Source organism: Mytilus edulis, chromosome 6 (assembly GCF_963676685.1).
Source record: "Mytilus edulis chromosome 6, xbMytEdul2.2, whole genome shotgun sequence".
In the NCBI taxonomy this organism is placed as follows: domain Eukaryota; kingdom Metazoa; phylum Mollusca; class Bivalvia; order Mytilida; family Mytilidae; genus Mytilus; species Mytilus edulis.
Window position 1 is genome coordinate 7,990,933 of NC_092349.1, and position 24,299 is coordinate 8,015,231.

Below are 24,299 nucleotides of genomic sequence, written 5' to 3' on the forward strand. Positions count from 1 at the left end.
ACTCTCAGACATGTCAAATTTAAGGTGATATTTGCACATGTCTCACACTAACTCTAGCATGTCTAGTATGCTGGGATCAAATTCTGACAAATTTTATACTGTTGAGTGTTGTGGGGATAGATGAATAAGTGAAACATATATGTAATTTTGGTATCAAATGAAAGCTTAAGGTATTCACTGGTGTTAAGCGGGTGGTTGTAACTTAAAGTTACGACCATCCGAAGATGGGAGACAACTCCAGGGATAAATTTTTCTTTTCAGATTTTTGTGCAGTAAAAAAATGTTTCAGTCAAACCGCTTGTCTCATACATACTAATCGTCAGTGCTTTGATATTGAAACAAAATTTGATACATACATAACATTCCAATTTTCGTATTATGATCAATCAATAATTCGAGCATGATGGTCGTAACTAAAAAAACAAAAATGATCAGGATGGTCGTAACTTAAAATTATGATGGTCGTAACTCTTTATTAATTAGGACCGAATAAGACAAGTCAAGAGTTTTAAAAATGTCTTTTGTTATATGAATATATTATATGATATATTTGTGAAGTTGATTTCACCAAATGATAAAAACTAAAAGGGGTGAAGAGAGGGAAACCTGTAAAGTGCGAAAGGAAAGAAAATTGGAACGAATCAAAAAAATAACCAATACAAAATGAAATGACCAGTCACTGTTACTTAAAATATAATGTATAGAATTAACCAAGTGGTAACTAATTATAAGCGGTAAAGTTTAATAACAATATAAATTTCTCAAAAGTGAAGAATTCATTTTAAAACAAGAAAACAGCTCTGGTTATGATCATTCTTAGTTATGAATTAAGAAAAGGCGTTTTTAACAAATTTGACATCACATGAAATAACAGTATCCTGATTTATTTTCTTTATATTTTGCATGTATTGAAAAGATAAACTTTTTAAAAACTAGTATGTACCTACTAGGTGGAATTTTAAAAAAAAATCTACAATTTACAATTGATACTTTAAGCCGAAAGAGCATAAGTAAGGAATTGAAATAATGTTATGGGGGTCGCTATCGAGACTAGACCATATCCGCGAATTCGAAAATCGAATTAAAGAACATACGTCTTATTCTTAGCCTGGATTTTGAGAAGTGGTATTGTCATTTGGTATATAGTCAAGCTGATATTAAGGTGCAATGTCGAAGTTCAGATATAATTATTACCCGTGGTTTTAGAAAATTCTGAATACGCCTATTGGTACCATGCTATCTGCTATACATCTTTGTCTTTCTTATGGAAACTACCATGAACCCTGGACCACAGGTTTTTGGGATACGATTGCTTTTAAGCAATCTGTAGACTTCTACCGTTGACTCAGGGCTCATTCCCTCACGTCAACCGTTTTATTCTAAACATTCAGCAACATCTCAGATTCTTATGATTGTCTTGCTTTAAAAGGTAAAAACAAGCGAAAGGATTGAACATAAACAACTTTCCTGTAATGTTCTTCTCATAATCTTCATGTTTGATTTTTCTCTTGACTTATATGCGTGTTTTTAACAACACGGAAAATCAGAATTGAGCAGTATTTATATTTAGTGTTTTTATAAATTTAGAAACACGTCAGAGGGAATTCCCCAGTTTTGATAAATGCGAGAGTTCTTTGAATTCCGATAATTCTATTTCTGTCATATAAGAACTGAAGTGGAGTTTTCTATATTTTACCGTTATGAAACTGATACTGTACTCTCATAAAGAAATTGAGACTCATTCATCATATCATAAATTAAATAAACGTTCTTGTTCCAAATCGCAAGTCGCGGGTTTGTTTATGTATTAATGCGCATGCGTATAGTCTTCTTGATTTCAAGGGGTATCAGATTGAGTGGTTTTTCTGGATTCCCCGCTTATTAATTAATTTGAAACTCATTGGATTCTTTCTATGTCTGCCTGCTATTGAGGGTTTAATATTGCTGTTGCATAATTTAAAATTATATGCATAATTTAAATTAAAATCAATGAAGTTTTACCTATAACACCCCTTTGACCGAAATGGAGTCTTCCATATTATCGTTTCGAGTTGTCTCCCTTTCAGAAGTATTTCCCGTCAAGAAAAAATTAACTCGTTAGATGGCGATAAACGTCGTATTATATTAAGAACGATCTCAATTTAAACAGTCTGGGCAGAGGAGTGTGTACGGAAGGATTCATGCCCACTGACTCAAAGAAAATTAATAATTAAAGAGTTAGAAATGGGGTTCTTCTTCCTAGAATTAACGGTGATATGTACGAAGTGAATAGTCTGAGATTACTGGGTACAAGTCAAATCGGCACCTGGTTAAATCGGCACCTATTTAAAAGTCAATTCGGCATCCAATAATATTTGATATAATATATGGGACTGGGAAATGGGGTTCTTCCTAGAAGTATTAACGGTGATAAGATACGAAGTGGATAGTCCCGAGATTACTGGGTACAAGTCAAATCGGCACCTGGTTAATTCGGCATCTAGTCAAATCGGCACCTATTTAAAATTCAATTCGGCATGCAATAATACTTGATATAATATATGATACTGGGACTATTTAAGTTTGTTATTTAAGTATACTAGCATAAAAGTCCCCCACGGTCCCAGCTTGTCTGGCAAATTCGCCGTCGGACATCAGAGTAATCTCGAACTATGAAGTGAAATACCTTCTCTCTCTCTCTCTCTCAGTGACTGCTGTGGAAAGTAAACTTGGAATTGATAGCACACAAATAAAACACAATAAGTACATTGCTCGTACACTTGTATCCGGGATTAGCTATTTTTAAAGTTGAGTGACTATTCAGATTTATATTACCTTTGCATGTGCAGTTGAATTAGTTTTGAAAATAATACTATCCAGCTGTACCTGGCCTTGCGGTCATAAAACTTTCGAGTCAGTTTTTTTGTACTTGTACTCGAAAATCAACCAATGAAATTGCTTGATTTCTTGTTTCGAGCATGATTTTTGTGCTCCAAGCACTGAGCAAAGTTTTATGCCTTCAAGGCCATAGTACAAATAATTATGACGTCTTGGAAGGCTATTATAATTTTTTTCTTTGAAGCCTTACTTCGACGTCGAAGTAAGGCGTCAAAACAAAAATATAATAGCCTTTCAAGACGTTATAATTATTTGGACTATCAAGGCCAGGACTGCCAAAAATGCGTGAGACTCACGCATGTTCATGCTTTTTTGCAGCAGTATCCTTGGATCAATTTTTTCCTCTTTGATCTTTTCTATTTTGGCCAAATCTCACGAATTTGCTTAATGAAAAGTTGGCAGAACTGCTATACATGTGTCAATGAAAACTATATAGCAATCGTATCCCTCAGAGCATTCTGCTCTTTGATTTATTATACGACCGCAAAAATTTTAATTTTTTGGTCGTATATTGCTATCACGTCGTCGTCGTCGTCCGAATACTTTTAGTTTTCGCACTCTAACTTTAGTAAAAATGAATAGAAATCAATGAAATTTTAACACAAGGTTAACAACCACAAAAGGAAGGTTGGGATTGATTTTGGGAGTTTTGGTCCCAACATTTTAGAAATTAGGGGCCAAAAAGGGCCCAAATAAGCATTTTCTTGGTTTTCGCACTATAACTTTAGTTTAAGTGAATAGAAATCTATGAAATTTTGACACAAGGTTTATGACCACAAAAGGAAGGTTGGGATTGATTTTGGGAGTTTTGGTTCCAACAGTTTAGGAATTAAGGGCCAAAAAAGGGCCCAAATAAGCATTATTCTTGGTTTTCGCACAATAACTTTAGTATAAGTAAATAGAAATCAATGAAATTTTAACACAAGGTTTATGACCACAAAAGGAAGGTTCGGATTGATTTTTGGAGTTGAGGTCACAACAGTTTATGAATTAGGGGCCAAAAAGGGGCCCAAATAAGCATCATTTTTGGTTTTTGCACCATAACTTTAGTATAAGTAAATAGAAATCTATGAAATTTAAACGCAAGGTTTATGACCATAAAAGGAAGGTTAGGTTTTATTTTGGGAGTTTTGGTCCTAACAGTATAGGAATAAGGGGCCCAAAGGGTCCAAAATTGAACTTTGTGTGATTTCATCAAAAATTGAATAATTGGGGTTCTTTGATATGCCGATTCTAACTATGTATGTAGATTCTTAATTTTTGGTCCCGTTTTCAAATTGGTCTACATTAAGGTCCAAAGGGTCCAAAATTAAACTTAGTTTGATTTTAACAAAAATTGAATCCTTGGGGTTCTTTGATATGCTGAATTTAAAAATGTACTTAGATTTTTGATTATGGGCCTAGTTTTCAAGTTGGTCCAAATGGGGGTCCAAAATTAAACTGTGTTTGATTTCATCAAAAATTGAATAAATGGGTTCTTTGATATGCCAAATCTAACTGTGTATGTAGATTCTTAATTTTTGGTCCAGTTTTCAAATTGGTCTACATTAAGGTCCAAAAGGTCCAAAATTAAACTAAGTTTGATTTTAACAAAAATTTAATTCTTGGGCTTATTTGATATGCTTTATCTAAATATGTACTTTGATTTTTGATTATGGGCCCAGTTTTCAAGTTGGTTTAAATCTGGATTCCATATCAAGTCTTGTGCCATAGCAAGAAATTTTCAATTGCACAGTATTGCACAATAGCAAGAAATATCTAATTGCACAGTATTGTGCAATAGCAATTAATTTTCAATTGGAATTATCTTTCTTTGTATAGAATAGTAGTTGATAATATATGTTGGAAATTTGCCAGACATGACTATGATGTCATTTTCTATTTTTATTTGCCAATAACTTTATGTAAATATAACTTCATTGGAAATTTGCCAATATAAAATGTTGCTGATGAAGCTTTTTTTCCTTATCTTATCTAAAATGTTTTTAGATAATGTATGTTGGACATTTGCCAGACATGACTATGATGTCATTTTCTATTTTTATTTGCCAATAACTTTATGTAAATAACTTCATTGGAAATTTGCCAATATAAAATGTTGCTGATGAAGTTTTTTTTATTTTTATACAATAAACAATGTATATTCACTTTTACTACCAACCAATCTATACCATTCAGTGATAACAAGCACTTTATTTTACATTTTAATATTTTATGATGTATTTAAAAGAGTAGTTATTGTTGCAAACTCCATTAGAAATTTGAATTGATATCAGTTTTGGAAAAAGGGAAACGGGGATGTGAAAAAAGGGGGGGGTTTAAATTTTTCTCATTTCAGATTTCATAAATAAAAAGAAAATTTCTTCAAACATTTTTTTGAGAGGATTAATATTCAACAGCATAGTGAATTGCTCAAAGGCAAAAAAAAACTTTTAAGTTCATTAGACCACATTCATTCTGTGTCAGAAACCTATGCTGTGTCAACTATTTAATTTTAGATTTAAAAAGTTTGAAGAAGAAATCTTTAATTGATTTGTAAAATCTTGACATTTGTTTTGTGTAAAAAAAAACCATGTAATGTCAAAAATTTGATCACAATCCAAATTCAGAGCTGTATCAAGCTTGAATGTTTTGTCCATACTTGCCCCAACTGTTCAGGGTTCGACCTCTGCGGTCGTATAAAGCTGCGCCCTGCGGAGCACCTGGTTCCCAATTCATAAAGGGAATGATGCATCCGATCTTAATAACTATCGAGGAATTACAATTACTGATTCATTGGGGAAGCTTTTTTTTAATAAGATACTTGACCATCTGACCATATGTTCATTCTAAAAACTATTATTGATAAGTATTGTAATACAAAAGAAGGTATAGTGTTAGCCTGCTTTGTTGATTTCCAGAAGGCTTTTGATACTGTCTCCCAGGGATCAAACTTAAGCTATTGAGCTATTGAATATAGTTACAGAATATGGTAAGAGATTGCTTTAGAACTAAAGTTGGAGTAAAACAGGGAGACAATTTGAGTCCAAATTTGTTTAAAATTTTCATAAATGAGCTTCCTGATTGTGTTAAAAGTTCCCCTGATCCAGCTGTTGTTAATTCACGACCAGTCTATTCTTTACTATATATATGCTGATGATATTGTCATTTTTTCAACTTCAGCAAAAAGACTACAAAGTAAACTTGATGGATTAAGATCGGTGTTTGAAAATTAATCCCATTAAAACCAAGGTGCTTGTATTTAACAAGACAGGCAGACATATCAAACATGATTTTTATTTTAATAACAGAGTTACTGATTGTGCTCAACATTGTAAATATTAAGGAATAACTTTTAGTGCATCTGGATCTTTTTCCTCCGCTCAGAGAGAATTGTATAATAAGGCATTAAAAGCCTACCATAAGCTACGCAAGGACTTTCTGTCACTAAATCCAAGTCTAAAATCAGCCTTCATGTATTTGAGCATACAATAAAACCTATTCTCTTATATAGTACTAAAATTTGGGGATATTTCAACCCTTTCAAAAAACAAAACAAAATCTATGACTACAAAGTAGATCAGGCTTATCCTAAGATTCTTTCAGAAAGACTACGCATTGAATTTTGTAAACATTTACTTGGTGTTACCAAAAGAGCAACACATTTTGCCAATCTTTCTTAACTCGGTAGATTCACTTTGTATTTTGACATTGCAAAGTCTATGATCAGCTACTGGCACAGGCTTGACAATTTGGGATCACTACTAGAGGAGGCATATTTAGAGTCAAAATTACTACACAAGTAAAAAATTCCTTCATGGTATGGATCCTTAAACTTCTTTCTAAAGAATATTAAAGGGGTTAGCAATTTACATTGTTTACTAAATGCTGATGATAATGTAATTTTTTGAACTTCAGCAAAAAAACAGTATTCATACATAGCTTGCAGCCAGGATAATATTTAAAAGATAGAACTTTATGCTTCAACTCTGCGTGCTGGTCATTTAAATCTGAGTACATTCATACAATATAAACAAAAATAGCATAAACATTATGTTTAACCTGCATATGTATGTGATAGTTGCTGCAGTACATTTGGTTCTGCCTGGTAATATTATCCTGGCTACAAGCCTGGCTACAAACTACTAATCATGCTAATATTTGATCTTACTCTTAAACTCAAGGTGTGTAGCATTGTAAAATATATACCTGCATATGTATGTAATATTTGCCGCAGTACATTTAGTTCTACCTTGTAATATTATCCTGGCTACAAGCCTGTCTACAAACTACTAATAGTTGATCTTACTTTTAAATTCAACGCGTGTAGCATATATTGTAAAATATATATCAACCTTATTCATACTTTCTAGGTTAACACAACGTTCATTGCGACACTATGCCTATGGATTAAGTTTTTATTCTGAACCAATACTTAGAACAAATATCAATGATATACTGCAAGATCGTCATGCAATCGATAAAAAATAAAGACAACACGTTAAAAACACCAGGCATTTGTGGATTTTTATTAATCATGAATTACCAAAAGCCGAATATTCGAAAGCCAATGGTTTATAAAAACTGCAATAGCTGATTAAAAATTAAAGATGATTGTTCAAAATTGTACGTTCAATAATTTCATCTGCCGACATGATTGCAGGTCATAAAAACTTGTAAATAAAAAAAAATCTGAAAGCAAATATTCAACAATATTATGCCTTAATGTACAGTAAAAAATATATTAATACTCAACGCTAACATACTATTTGGCTTAATGCGAGTTGATTAGTTTTCACTGTTTCTCCTAAATGATGGTCGTTTGGAATATATATCAAAAATGTATGTTTGATAATTCTTTAACTTAATTTCTGCATACCAACAACCAAATGAGTAACAAATGAAATAATATTTTTTGTAGTAAACTTTATATAACAACTGAGTTTATTAACATGGTTATGTGCACAGTACTTTTAGAATAGTTTGATAAAAGTTCGTCTAAATACTTGAGTTACGGTCATCTTTCAAAGTTACGACCATCTTGTGTCGGTTACGACCATCATCCAAAATACTATAGTTGACATTACGACCATCACAATTAAAAGTTACGACCATCATGCTCGAATTTTTTAATGACTATTTTGCGAAAATTGGAATGATGTTATGTGTCAAATTTGGTTTCAATAACAACGCACTCACGATATGTGTATATGAGACAAGCAGTTTGCCTCAAATGAACCTTTTACTGCACGAAAATCGGAAAAGAAAAACTTATCCCTAGAGTTGTCTCCGATAATCAGATGGTGGTAACTTTTAGTTACCACCATCTGCTTACCACCAGTGGGTATTGGAATCACTGTAGAACCATTTTTTGAAAGTCTCTTTTGAATAATGAAAAAAAAAATTAATCTAAAATAAATAGGAGGGCATATTTGCCATGTGACTCAGGAATACCTTTTTTTATACTACCAAACTTCTGTGAAAGAGTGTGCTCTAATCATGCTAATATGCAAACCTATGGTGATCTATAATTGCAACTTCTGCATGATTTGGTCTCTGATGGAGATTTGTCTCATTTGCAATTATACAACATCTTATTTTAATCAAAGGTACAATGTATGTTTAATTTTTTAGCAGAAGTCAGGATATGGTAAAGTTTTGAAAAAATGACTCACTATTTGTGCCAAATTAGCTACATGTATAGATGCTTGAAATTTTACATAGAAAGCAATGGGACTATACACTAATATGTAATCATCAAAGAAGCAATTTTAGAAGGCTTGCACAGCTACATTACATCTGTAGATTATGTTGGTTAGTTCATGAGATAAAAGAAAGTAAATTATGGAGAAGCATCAGGGGAGATAATTCAAACTTTTGAAAGAAAACTTTATTCTGACTAACTCATTTATACAAGTAAATTTGTTCCTGAAGTATACATGGTATAGCATGACACCAGTTATGTTCTTCTCATATATGTTATGATGGTATGATACTAAACCCCTAACGGGAAGGATTGTGCCTGATGTTGATATGATGCAATCATAATCTTTCAGTCAGTTTAATTGAAGTCTGGAGCTGGCATGTCAGTTAACTGCTAGTAGTCTGTTGTTATTTATGTATTATTGTCATTTTGTTTATTTTCTTTGGTTACATCTTCTGACATCAGACTCGGACTTCTCTTGAACTGAATTTTAATGTGCGTATTGTTATGCATTTACTTTTCTACATTGGCTAGAGGTATAGGGGGAGGGTTGAGATCTCACAAACATGTTTAACCCCGCCGCATTTTTGCGCCTGTCCCAAGTCAGGAGCCTCTGGCCTTTGTTAGTCTTGTATTATTTTAATTTTAGTTTCTTGTGTACAATTTGGAAATTAGTATGGCGTTCATTATCACTGAAATAGTATATATTTGTTTAGGGGCCAGTTGAAGGACGCCTCCGGGTGCGGGAATTTCTCGCTACATTGAAGACCTGTTGGTGACCCTCTGCTGTTGTTTTTTTCTATGGTCGGGTTGTTGTCTCTTTGGCACATTACCCATTTCCATTCTCAATTTTATTCTTTCTGATGATAAATGTGAAATTTCAAAATTCTGAATATAAAAGTCTAATTTTAAAATTTTTTAGTATCAACATTAAAACATAGAAATGTATATATTTATTTACTATCTTTGAATTAAAAGTTTTTTTTAAGAAATTTCACTAGACTGTAATTTCCAAAATTATGATTTGATAGTCTAATCAATTTTGCAGTGCCAACATTTAACACAGTAATGTATATAATTAATTACTCTGTTGGAATTGAAAATTTATTAAACAGATGTGTCATGTTAAGGAGGGGTATTTGCGAAAAATACCATTCAAGCTAGGACTGTGAAATTTCCCATGCCCCTAGGTGAGGGAAATTAGGTCCCAAATACCCCTCCATAGCATGAAAGATCTGCTTATAATTATTTTTTTCTGAAAGGACCAATATGACAAGGAGAAAGGGAATAACATAATGTAGCATTCTTAGATATTCAGTCAAGCTATCAATCTGATATGATTAGAATACATATCATGTGTCCACGCTTTGAGATGAAAGATCTGTTGATGCTCCATTCTATTTTCTGTTCAAGAGACTGTTTGGAATCCTCTGCTTTGTTACAATGAAACACGCTTTCAAAATTTAAAGGTTAAAATTTCATTGATTGATTTAATGATAACTTGAACAAAAACAATACCAGAATTTTGTAAAAAAAAACTTGTAATAATCGTAGCATGGACACCAAATATGTATATCAGTCAGATTAGCCAGCAATCATGGCTTATAATGTTCCTTTAAACTAATGTGATTAATGAATAAAACAGTTTATTTTTCATTATAGTCATGATAGTAAACCTAAGGAAAATAATCTCTGTATTTGATAAATCAAACATGAATCTAAAGCCTAAAGATGTCGCTCAGAAAAGTGGCATTGGAAAAACAGGAAAATCTGTGAACAAACTGTTGTATCACTTGGCAAAGAAAAAGGTGCTTACAGTTACAACCTCTGGTGGCAAAGCTCCTAAATGGAACAAAGATCCATCAGCTCAGTATAGTGGTAAGTGAATTCCTTCAAAAATATTTTGAGATACAATCTCGTTTTCTTGTGGTTGTGTAATTGTCTCAAATACTTTTTATTAGTTCACCTGGCCCAAACTTTTACAAAAATCTTCTCCTCTGAAACTGCTAGTCCAAATTCAACCAAACTTGGCCACAATAATCATTTGGGTATTTAGTTTAAAAAAACGTGTTTGATGACCCCACCCTCCTACCAAGATGGTCACCATGGCTAAAAATAGAACATAGGGGTAAAATGCAGTTTGTGGCTTATAACAATTAACTCAAAAACCAAAGCATTTAGAGCAAATCTAACATGGGGGTAAATTTCTTTATCAGGTCAAGTTATATCTGCCCTGAAATTTTCAGATGGATCGGACAACCTGTTGTTAGTTTGCTGCCCCTGAATTGGTTATTTTAAGGAAATTTTGCCGTTTTTTGTTATTATCTTGAATATTATTATAGATAGAGATAAACTGAAAACAGCAATAATGTACAGCAAAGTAAGACCTAAAAATAAGTCAACATGACCAAATGGTCAATTAACCCCCTAAGGAGTTATTGTCCTTTATAGTCAATTTATAACAATTTCATAAAATTTGTAAGTTTACACTAACATTTTCCACTGAAACTACTAGGCCATTATAGATAGAAATAATTGTAAGCAGCAAGAATGTTCAGTAAAGTAAGATGTACAAACACATAAAACACATCACCATCACCAAAACACAATTTTGTCATGAATCCATCTGCGTCCTTTGTTTAATATTCACATAGACCAAGGTGAGCGACACAGGCTCTTTAGAGCCTCTAGTTTCAAAACATATGATCAATAATTTTCCTAAGATTGTTAACAACTAAGATACCATCATGTATATATATGAAACAGTATGGATATTTTTTTTTTAATTTTAGACGGAGATTTACATGAATGGGCTGCAGAATTAGAATATGGGATCACAAGACTCCCTGCCCCAACTCCAGGTGAGTTCAGTGCTATAATTCATGAGCTTTATTTCTTCAGATGAAAAAATGTATAAAAAAATTAGTGAGCAAATACCAACCCAAAAACTTCCAATTGATGCAATTGATGCATAACATCTGGGTAAACATTTACAATTAATTCTCCATAGGCGGTAATGGTAACGTTTTCCTCTGTTGCTCAGTCCATATTGTTTACTTGAACATGTATGATGGCTCATATCAAAGCTGATACATTTATACATGTCTGGTTAAATTTTCGGGGTGGCAAGTGAGATTACTTTTTTCGCAAATTGCTGGACCCCGGAAGATGGTGAAAAATGTCACTCTCCTCATGAAATAATCCCAAAATTCTTATCATAAAATTCAATAAAAAATTGTCCTTTCTTATAAATTTATTTCAGGTCAAATCTACATATTTCTTTTCTCATCACATCAGCTCTATAAAACAGTTCTTATTGTTCATTTATGTCCATTTTTAAAATCACAGCATCCACAGTTGTATGGCGGACTAATATTTTTTTTTATTACGTCATCTGAGTTCCTCATCTCAAGGTATATTAGGGATCCTGACCCATCTGTCATAAAATTGTATTATTTTACTTTGATGTCAAAAACAATTATTGAGGGTATCTGGGTCAATATCCCTAATGGACGTCAAAATGAGGAACTCAAAAGTTGTGTGTAAACAAAAAATCTCTGTGTAGTGATATTGGACATGTTTCTATTTTTATGCCCCATTTATGGGCAGGATGTTTTCTGGTCTGTGCATCCGTCCGTCTGTCCCACTTCAGGTTAAAGTTTTTGGTGGAGGTAGTTTTTGATGAAGTTGAAGTCCAATCAACTTGAAACTTAGTACACATGCATGTTCCCTATGATCATGATGATATGATCTTTCTAATTTTAATACCAAATTAGAGATTTTTCTACATTTTCAAGGTCAATTGAACGTGAAAACTGATAGTGCGCAAGGGGGCATCCATGTACTATGAACACATTCTTGTTATCAATTGACTGAGCTTACTTAACCATTTGAGTTGGTTTGGAAAGGAAAGGAACATTTAGACTAAATGTTTAAAAACTATAGAGCTATTAAATGTGTTCAAAGTATTAGATTTTCAAAGAATTTTTTGTGTTAAAAAGTTGATTTTTTACCATGACAGACCCTCATCATGAACATATTTTCAGGGTATGCTAATTTACAGAAAAAGTAATCACTTCTTATTTCAAAAATTTAACTACACATGTGAAAATGTCTCAGCTTCAAAATGACCCATCATACATATCTGGGTTTCAATATGGATTGAGCTACAGAAGACAATATAACTATTACCGCCTATGGAGAAACAATTGCTCCTATTGACCCACCATGACTCATGAACATTATTACTTTTATGATTTCAAAATGTGTATTAGGTTTTGGATTTTCAAATATTTTGTTCTCGATCATCACTGAAGAGAAATTAATTGTTTAAATGCATATTTCTCACAGTAAAACTACTACCATATATGTTATTATGTAATATATGTATACACATTGGGATGAAGTAAAAGTCTCTTCATGAAAATTTAATTTCTTTTATAGTTGTATCCCACCACCACCATCATAGACATCAACATAAACTTAACACTTACCTTCAGGTTGGAGAACAAATTGTTACGGGTATTTATCAAATTAATATTTAAGAAATAATTCATGCACGCCATAGATTTGTTGAAAATTATCACATGGTTTGGCCCGCCACATTCAAATTTAATCTCCAGCATTGATTCTAAACATTCTAAATAGACAAATACTGTTATTTTTTTTTTTTAAATGAAGCAAAGATATTTGTGCCATGTGTGCAGCTGTTTAATTTCACTACTTTAAAAATAAAGCTGAAAACTTCCAATTAATCTATGGCTGGCATCATGGGCATGCACAATTTCTTAAGTAAAACTTAGAATAAATATGTTTAATCCTTATTATTCTCAACCCAAACTTTTGTTTTTGTTGAATACTTATGACAGTTAATACACAGTGTGCATGTTGTAACTAAGGAGTAAGCTGCCTGGTTGACTAGCTAAAATCTATAAATATGCATATACAAAAGTCTACACAATAAAACAAGATCTACAGCTGAACTACATTTTTTAGCTCACCTGTCATCTGTTGTCATTTGTTAACTTTTACAAAAATCTTCCCATCTGAAACTACTTGGCCACAATCATCATTTAGGTAACTAGTTAAAAACAAATGTGTTAAATGGTCCTGCCCACCTACCAAGATGGCTGACATGTCTAAAAATAGAACTTTGGGGTTAAATACAAGTTTTGTCTATTATTTTGAAAACCGTTATAAATAAAGAAAATCTGACACGAGCAAAATTGTTCAGAATGTTCAGCTTCACCTTTTGTCCATTTATGTATATGTTCCAGACCGTATGAGTATTTGGACCGTATGGGTACTTTTTCAAAATACGCATAAGGTCGGACCATACGCTTACGGTTTGACTTATATTAAGAAATTGGTCAAGTTTATTTGATACAGATGTGAATAACAGATAAACATAACTTATATAGATCTAAAATAAATATAAAAAGTAATTGAAATAAAATCTTAATATTTTAACTATTTAAAAAAATCACGCTTGTTTAATCTGTAAATCTCCTGTAAGCATTTCAGTAATTCATTAATTGCAGCGTAGTACATGTAGTATGCTCATTGAAATTGAAGTTATGAGAATTAAACATAATGTGGGAGGACAATTGTTTTAGAATAATTAGGAACTGTAAAAAAAAAATGCATGTCGAGGAACATGCATGAACAAATATGTCAATGTAAAAAAAAAATATGACGTTCCTTTTGGTACTGAGCAAGTCTGTCACCTTTTGCCAGAGTAACAAAATAGGACTCAGATATGCAATTAAACAAATAGTCCTCTTATTGAATTATTCACTTTATCCATCTTATTATAATAATAACAATTTGTATAACTAAAAATAATGATTTTGATAAATGTTTGTTAAAATTTACCCCATATGATCCCAAGACATGTATTGTCAGCTGGACCGTACGCGTATACTCATACGGTCCGACAGTACATGTATAATCGGACCATACAAGTATATGTCACTATATATACGGTTGAGACCGTACACGTACGGTCTGAATACTCATTTGGTCTGGAACATATACATATAAACTCTCAGACTATTGCTTATAGGAGTTATTGTCCTTAAATGACAAATTTTACCGATATTTTTTTTTATTTTTGCCTTTTAACTTGAAAACTATAATAGACAGATAGAACCTTTAAAATGCAAAAATAATCCGCTAGATGTTTTCTAAAATTAAGTATAATGGTTGAAATTGTCAGTCAACTCCTTATTAGCTTTAGAGTCCTGGCCCTTTGATGACAAATTTTTACCTATTGTGTTAATTGCCTTATATCTTAAAAAATTATAATAGATAGATAGAGACTTAAATATGCAAAAATGATCAGCAAGACATGATCTACAACTAATACAATATGGTGGAAATTGTCAGATGACTCAATTTTGGAGTTATTGCCCTTTATAGTGGTGTGCAAAATCAAGAGAAAGGTGCTTGTTTTAGGACATAAATGGATGGCATAACTGCAGGCTGAAAATGAATATTCTGTTTCTGAAAAGCTTTAATGCATAAATCTTTACCATTTCCTACGATGCAGTGTTACATAAAATGAAAATAAAAAGACATGTTTATTTTTAATCAAAATACAACTTGACAAACTATTTTACTGTTGTTTCTTTTTATATTCATCAAACTCTTAATTATGAAAAGTTAATTTACAATGTAAAACTACAGTTTCTTCTATTTTCCTTATTTTTGTTAGTTTTCACTCAGTTTTAAGACTATGCTCTCTGTTCTATTTCCATAGAGTGGTTGCAACATTTGTGAATTTACATTGTATTGATATCTTCCATTTATTTTGTGCTCAAAAGTAACATGAGTAATATGACCTCTCTCTGGGCTTACAATGTGATTTACACTTTCATGACGAATTACTTCAGAAAATCATTATACTATTAGTCATGTTTTTGCTAATTGAATATGTTAGTATTGATATTTTTGTACAAAAAGGTTTATTCAAAAATATTTAAAAAACATGAAAGGTGAATTTTATTGGTAAATGATTTTTCTAATAAAACATGCATATATTGTAATTGAATATTAAATTTTAACTTATAGATAGTGAAAACAGGCACACAAACATGACACAAGAAAAAGTAACATACATAATTTGATATAAAGTTATAATGTTCTTCTCTATGAAAACTCTTTATAATAAAAATATGATAGATGTAGATGATATGGTTCCAACTGAAATAAAATTAATGACTGACAAAAGGTCTGCCTTGTACCTCAAATTATTGGAGTCAGGATCTGAGAAAAAGAGAGACATACGTTTAGTAATAGTTGGGAAGAAAGGTGCAGGAAAGACATCATTGATCAAAAGATTGTTCTCTGAAGAGAATACAGATGTAACCAGTACAAATGGCATAGAAATCCACACAATAAAATGCAAATCAATGACTGATGATGGCATATGGAATAAATTAGATGGTATGATTTATAAGCTTCAACACAAATGTTTCTCTATTCTTAAGAAAATATTTAAACATGTTAAAATGTTTTTGATTTTGAGTCGGTTTTTTTTAATATTCAGGAATATTGATATAATTATCATCAAAAGAAGTTTGAAACTTTATTTAGCAAAATATTGATAATTAGGTATATTTAGAATATATATGCATAAAGTTTTTCTCATCACTTGGCGTTCGTCGTCTGTTGTCATAAACTTTTACAAAAATCTTCTCCTCTGAAACTACTGGGCCAAATTTAACCAAACTTTGCCACAATCATCATTGGAGTATCTAGTTTGAAAAATGACCCGGCCAACCAACCAAGATGGCCGCCATGGCTATAAATAGAACATAGGGGTAGAATGTAGATTTTGGCTTATAACTCAGCAAATCTGACATGGGGGTAAAATTGTTTATTAGGTCAACATTTTTCGGCCCTGAAATTTTCAGATGAATTGGACAATGGGTTGTTGGGTTGCTGGCCCAAAATTGGTAATTTTTAAAGAAATTTTGCCATTTTTGGTTATTATCTTGAATACTATTATAGATAGAGATAAACTGTAAACAGCAATAATGTTCAGCAAAGTAAGATCTACAAATAAGTCAAACATGACCAAAATGATCAGTTGACCCCTTAAGGAGTTATTGCCCTTTATAGTAATTTTTTTACCAATTTTTCGTAAATTTTGTAATGTTTTACAAAAATCTTCTCCTCTGAAACTACTGTGCCAAATTTTACCAAACTTAGCCACAATCATTATTGGAATATCTAGTCTAAAAAATGTGTCCAGTGACCCGGCCAACCAACCAAGATGGCTGCCATAGCTAAAATTAGAACATAGGGGTAAAATGTAGATTTTGGCTTATAACTTTGAAACCAAAGAATTTAAAGCAAATCTGAAAGGTGTTAAATTGTTTATCTAGTCAATATTTATCTGCTCTAAAATTTTCGGATGAATTGGACAATGGGTTGTTGGGTTGCTGCTCCACAATTGGTAATTTTTAAAGAAATTTTGCTGTTTTTTGGTTATTATCTTGAATATTAGTATAGATAGAGATAAACTGTAAACAGCAATAATGTTCAGCAAAGTAAGATCGACAAATAAGTCAAATGATCAAAATGGTCAATTGACCCCTCAATGAGTTATTGCCCTTTATAGTCAATTTTTAACAATTTTCATTAATTTGGTAAATTTTTGTAAATTTTTACAAAATATTTTCCTCTGTGTAACTAAAGGGCAAAGTTTATTATAGATAGAGAAAATTGTAAGTAGCAAGAATGTTCAGTAAAGTAAGATCTACAAACACATCACCATCATAAAAGTACAATTTTGTCATGAATCCATCTGTGTCCTTTGTTTAATACATGTATGCACTTAGACCTAGGTGAGCGACATAGGCTCTTAAGAGCCTTTAGTTTATTCAAATCTATTATATCAATATAACAACAGACTGAAGAAACTCCTTCAATTTTGATAACTCTTCATGTGTATTTTTGTAGAACTGATGGTTGGAAAAATAATAGGATGAACAGTTTTCTGTGCTACTGTTCATTGCTTATTTTATACAATTGCAATTTTCTAATGATAGGATCGGATGATGAAACTGAAATTCATGCAAGACTCTTGAAACAATACAAAGGAACAATTGAAGCATTAGTAGAAGAATTAGAAGGAGCACATGAGGCTGTTAATGAAAACACTCTTATAACCGTTCTGTACAAGCGTATTGAGGAATCAAAAGAATCAGAGACAGTAACCCAGCAGCCTAAAAAAAGAGAACTTCAAGTAACCACTGAATCTCTAGTTGAACCTCCAGTAACCTCGCACCAACGAAATCAAGCATTAGAACAGGCAAAAATGGATATTGAAAAGATGCTTAAATCAAATGTTGATTTAGATGACAAAGAGGAGTATGCGACTTTATTCTTATGGGATTTTGCAGGAGATGAAGAATTTTACCACACACATCAAACCTTTCTGTCCTCAAGTTCAATTTATCTTGTTGTAACAAAACTCAATGAAGCTGACGACAAAAAGGCACAAGGTAACATTTCATAGAGATATGATAACTGAGAATTAAAAAAAAAAATTACTTTTTCTTAGCTTCCACCAACTTGGATAATGAATATCTCGTCAGTAGTGCTTGATGCCAAAATGTTGTAGAGCTATTTATAGCTTTTGTTTTAAAGACAGATTTATCAGACTAACATCTGTCATATTAATACATCACTGGTCAGTTGTTGTCAACCTATCATAAGGTAGACAACTTGAAAAAGCCAAATTGTGTACACAAATATGTTATGCAGTTTGCAGGCTTTTGTAGCATATAAATGTTGGCATCTTTTAACATTTCTATTCTGTAGGTGAATTGGCAAGTCTTCTTAATGATTTCCAAACTTTCTAGTAATATTTTATTGAATTCTTTTTTTAGCTCACATGGCCCAGAGGGCCAAGCGGGCCAAGTGAGCTTTTCTCATTACTTAGTCAGTCGTCGTTAACTTTTACAAAAATCTTCTCCTCTGAAATTACTGTGCCAAATTTAACCATACTTGGCCACAATCATCATTGGCGTATATAGTTTAAAAAGATGTGTCCGGTTCGTCCAACCAACCAAGATGGCCGCCATGGCTAAAAATAGAACATAGGGGGTTAAAATGTATATTTTGGCTTATGACTCTGAAACCAAAGCATTAAGAGCAAATCTGACTGGGAGGTTAAATTGTTTATCAAGTCAAGATCTATCTGCCCTGAAATTTTCAGATGAATTGGACAACCAGTTGTTGGGTTGCTGCCCCTGAAATGGTAATTTTTAGGAAATTTTGCCGTTTTCGGTTATTACCTTGAATATTATTATAGAAAGAGATGAACTGTAAACAGCAATAATGTTCAGCAAAGTAAGATCTACAAATAAGGCAACATGACCAAAATTGTCAGTTAACCCCTTAAGGTATTATTGCCCTTTATTAGCTCACCTGGCCTAAAAGGCCATGTGAGCTTTTCTCATCACTTGGCGTCCGTCGTCGTCGACGTCGTCGTCGTCGTCGTCGTCGTCGTCGTCTGTCGTCGTTAACAATTTTTCAAACATCTTCTCCTCTGAAACTACTGAATGGATTTGAATGAAACTTAACATGATTGTTCCTTAGTATATCCTGCACAAAATGTGCGCTTCGATTTTTGATCCGTCAAAAAACATGGCCGCCGTTACTTAAAATAGAACATAGGGGTCAAATGCAGTTTTTGGCTTTTATCTCAAAAACGAAAGCATTTAGAGCAAATCTGACATGGGGTAAAAATGTTCATTAGGTCAAGATCTATCAGCCCTGAAATTTTCAGATGAATCAAACATCCAATTGTTGGGTTGCTGCCACTTAATTGGTAATTTTAAGGAAATTTTGCAGTTTTTGGTCATTATCTTGAATATTATTATAGATAAAGATAAACTGTAAACAGCAAAAAAGATCAGCAAAGTAAGATCTACAAATAAGTTAATATGACCAAAATTGTCAATTGACCCCTTAAGGGGTTATTGTCCTTTAATGACAATTTTTCACAATTTGTTCATCATATTTGCTAACTTTAAAAAATCTTCTCCTCTGAAACTACTGAATGGATTTGGTTAAAACTTAGCATGGTTGTTCCTTAGATTATCCTGCACAAAGTGTGTGCTTTGATTTTTGATCCGTCAAAAAACATGGCCGCCGTTACTTAAAATAGAACATAGGGGTCAAATGCAGTTTTTGGCTTATATCTCAAAAACGAAAGCATTAAGAGCAAATCTGACATGGAGTAAAAATGTTCATTAGGTCAATATCTATCAGCCCTGAAATTTTCAGATGAATCAAACATCCAATTGTTGGGTTGCTGCCACTTAATTGGTAATTTTAAGGAAATTTTGCAGTTTTTGGTCATTATCTTGAATATTATTATAGATAAAGATAAACTGTAAACAGCAAAAAAGATCAGCAAAGTAAGATCTACAAATAAGTTAATATGACCAAAATTGTCAATTGACCCCTTAAGGGGTTATTGTCCTTTAATGACAATTTTTCACAATTTGTTCATCATATTTGCTAACTTTAAAAAATCTTCTCCTCTGAAACTACTGAATGGATTTGGTTAAAACTTAGCATGGTTGTTCCTTAGATTATCCTGCACAAAGTGTGTGCTTTGATTTTTGATCCGTCAAAAAACATGGCCGCCGTTACTTAAAATAGAACATAGGGGTCAAATGCAGTTTTTGGCTTATATCTCAAAAACGAAAGCATTAAGAGCAAATCTGACATGGAGTAAAAATGTTCATTAGGTCAATATCTATCAGCCCTGAAATTTTCAGATGAATCAAACATCCAATTGTTGGGTTGCTGCCACTTAATTGGTAATTTTAAGGAAATTTTGCAGTTTTTGGTCATTATCTTGAATATTATTATAGATAAAGATAAACTGTAAACAGCAAAAAAGATCAGCAAAGTAAGATCTACAAATAAGTCAATTTGACCAAAATTGTCAATTGACCTCTTTAGGAGTTATTGCCCTTTAAAGACTTTTTTCACAATTTGTTCATCATGTTGACTTACTTTAAAAAATCTTCTCTTATGAAACTGCTGTATCAATTTCAGCCAAACTTAGGCTAAATGAGTTTCAGAGTTTCAGAGTATCTAGTATAAATTTTATATTTCATTTCCTTGTATGTCAAGAAACATAGCTCCTATGGCTAAAATAGAACATAGGAGAAAATGATTTTTTTTTGCTTTTGAAGAAAATAGGACGATTCAAAGAACATTTAAATAAATTGAAAAGCCAAAATAATCATTGATGAGAGATTAAACCAAAAAAATTCAGGTGAGCGATTCAGGCTCTTGAGAGCCTCTTGTAGTCATCTTTTACCAATTTTTCGTAAATTTTTGTAATCTTCTACAAAAATCGTCTCCTCTGAAACTACTGAACCAAATTTAACCAAACTTAGCCACAATCATTATAAGGGTATCTAGTTTTGAAAATGTGTGTGTTGACCCAGCCAACCAACCAAGATGGCCGACATGGCTAAAAATAGAACATAGGGGTAGAGTGTAGATTTTGGCTAATAACTCTGAAACCAAATCATTTAGAGCAAATCTTACAGGACTTAAATTGTTTATCAAGTTAATATCTATCTGCCTTGAAATTTTCAGATGAATTGGACAACTGGTTGTTGAGTAGCTGCCCCCAATTGCTAATTTTTAAGGAAATTTTGCTGTGTTGTATATTGGTATGACGTTGGCGTCGTCGTCCGAAGACATTTGGTTTTTGCACTATAACTTTAGTATAAGCTAATAGAAATCTATGAAATTTAAACATAAGGTTAATGACAACAAAAGGAAGGTTGGGATTGATTTTGGGAGTTTTGGTTCCAACAGCTTAGAAATTAGGGGCCAAAAGGGGCCAAAATTAAACTTTGTTTGAATTCTTGGGGTTCTTTGATATGCTGAATCTAAACTTGTACTTAGTTTTTATACGCCCGTCAAAATTTTGACGGGACGTATTATGGTATACAAATGTCCGGTGTCCGTCTGTCCGTCCGTCTGTCTGTCCGTCCGTCCGTCCGTCTGTCCGGCGTAAACATGTCGCACCGTAACTTGAGAACGACTTATCCAAATTTCATGAAACTTAATATAGTTGTTTCTTATGATGGTCAAATGATCTGTATACTTTTTGGTGAAAATAAGATTTAAACTTTTTGAGTTACGGCACTTTGTAACTAAAACAGGGGTGTGTTTTTTTTCACATGTCGCACCGTATCTCAAAAACGTTTCTTGATTATTGCTTAAAACTTTACACACTTATTAGTTATATTAATCTCAATATCTGTATACTTTTTGGTGATGATTCAAAATTTCATTTTTGAGTTTTTGAGTATTTTATAAAAAAGGGGGAGGGTTTTTTTACATGTCGCGCCGTATCTCAAAAACGATTTATGATTATTGCTTAGAACTTTACACACTTCTTTGTTATATTAATCTAAAGATCTGTATACTTTTTGGTGATGATTCAAAATTTCATTTTTGAGTTATTGAGTATTTTGTATAAAGGGGGAGGGGTTTTTTACATGTCGTGCTGTATCTCAAAAACAATTTACGATTATTGCTTGAAACTGTACACACTTCTTTGTTATACTAATTTAAAGATCTGTATACTTTTTGGTTTGATTCAAAATTTTATTTTAGTGATATTTGTAAAAAAAAAACAGGGTGGGGGGGGGTTCACATGTCCCGCCATGTCTCTAAACAATAAATGGTTATTGCTTAAAACTTCCTCAGAAACTATTTATGATTATTGCATAAAACTTCCACACAAGACGTCGGGCGTATCATGCGCTCATGGCGCAGCTGTTTATTTTATTATGGGCCCAGTTTTCAAGTTGGTCAAAAGTGGGGTCCAAAATTAAACTTTGTTTGATTTCAACAAAAATTAATATATGGGGTTTATCGATATGCTGAAACTAACCATGTATTTAGATTTATGATATTTTGGCTTGGTTATTAAATTGGTCCACAGTGAGGTCTAAAGGGTCCAAAATAAAACTTTATTTGATTTCATCAAAAATTGAATTCTTGGGGTTCTTTGATATGCTGAATCTAACCATGTATTTAGATTTTGGATATTGGAATACCACAAAGGGATGGTAGGAGTTGTCTTTGGGAGTTATGGCTCAAACTGTTAAGGAATAAGGTGCAAAAAAGGGGGGGAAAGGGTTTCCAGGATAATGGACAATTACTTAAGTTCAAAACATAATTTAAAAGCAATTAATTCCATTGGAAATTTGCCAATAACTTTAGTTTAGTGAATTTCATTGGAAATTTGCCAATATAAAATGTTGCTGATGAAGCTTTTTTGTTTATCTCACCTAAACTGCTTTTAAATTATGTATTTTGGAAATTTGCCAATAACTTTAGTTTAATAAACTTCATTGAAAATTTACCAATATAAAATGTTGCTGATGAACCTTTTTTGTTTATTTTTAGCCATGATTATTATTCTTTGAAAATTGAAGTTATCTTTCTTTGTCCAGAATAGTAGTTGAATCAACTTAAATCAATGCTATATACAATATACAATGCGATATTCACTTTTACTACCAACTGATAAATTAAAACAATCTTTGCCATTCATTGATTACAAGCACTTTGATTACCATTCTAGGGTTATGCCTCTTTACAAGTGGAAAAATTGAAGATTTTTTTTTGTTTCTGTTCCTTTAACTTAAGTTTTTCTCAACTAAATTTAATGAAATGTTTATATAATTCTTAGTACCTCTAAACTCAGTTCAAGTTCAATTTTAGGCAGCTTCAATTTTACAGTTCTTGAGTTATGTCCCTTTTTAACGTTATATGCTAGCGGGGGCATCATCTGTGTCCTTTTGGACACATTCCCCATTTATTTTTATACGACCGCAAAAAATTGAAAACTTTTTGGTCGTATTTTGATATCACGTCTGCGTCATCGTCGTTGTCGCCGTAGTCCGAAGACTTTTGGTTTTCGCACTATAACTTTAGTTTAAGTGAATAGAAATCTATGAAATTTAAACGTAAGGTTTATGACCACAAAAGAAAGGTTGGGATTGATTTTGGAAGTTTTGGTCCCAACAGTTTAGGAATTAGGGACCAAAAGGGCCCAAATAAGCATTTTCTTGGTTTTCGCACTATAACTTTAGTTAAAGTAAATAGAAATCTATGAAATTTTGACACAAGGTTTATGACCACAAAAGGAAGGTTGGAATTGATTTTTGGAGTTTTGGTTCTAACTGTTTAGGAATAAAGGGCCAAAAAAGGGCCCAAATAAGCATTATTCTTGGTCCAAAATTAAACTTTGTTTATTTTCTTCAAAAATTGAATAATTGGGGTTCTTTATTATGCCAAATCTAACTGTGTATGTAGATTCTTAATTTTTGGTCCTGTTTTCAAATTGGTCTACATTAAAATGCAAAGGGTCCAAATTTAAACTAAGTTTGATTTTAACAAAAATTGAATTCTTGGGGTTCTTTAATATGCTGAATCTAAACATGTACTTAGATTTTTGATTATGGGCCCATTTTCAAGTTGGTCCAAATCAGGACCCAAAATTATTATATTAAGTATTGTGCAATAGCAAGAAATTTTCAATTGCACAGTATTCAGCAATAGCAAGAAATCTTCAATTGCACAGTATTGTGCAATAGCAAGAAATTTTCAATTGCTCAGTATTGCACAATAGCAAGAAATCTTTAATTGCACAGTATTGTGCAATAGCAATTAAGTA

General features: G+C 32.3%; 1 protein-coding gene across 2 annotated transcripts in view; it reads left to right on the forward strand.

Annotated features, from left to right (window-relative positions):
* Window positions 1-24,299, forward strand: part of LOC139527045 (uncharacterized) — a 65,338-nt gene that overhangs the window by 12,759 nt on the left and 28,280 nt on the right. The window contains exons 4-7 of one of the 2 annotated variants that reach the window (XM_071322299.1): window positions 10,223-10,438; window positions 11,353-11,421; window positions 15,749-16,006; window positions 17,617-18,072. In XM_071322299.1, coding sequence (XP_071178400.1) covers window positions 10,223-10,438; window positions 11,353-11,421; window positions 15,749-16,006; window positions 17,617-18,072 — 999 coding nt within the window. The remainder of the gene's footprint in view (window positions 1-10,222; window positions 10,439-11,352; window positions 11,422-15,748; window positions 16,007-17,616; window positions 18,073-24,299) is intronic. The other variant, XM_071322298.1, reaches the window with a different exon arrangement.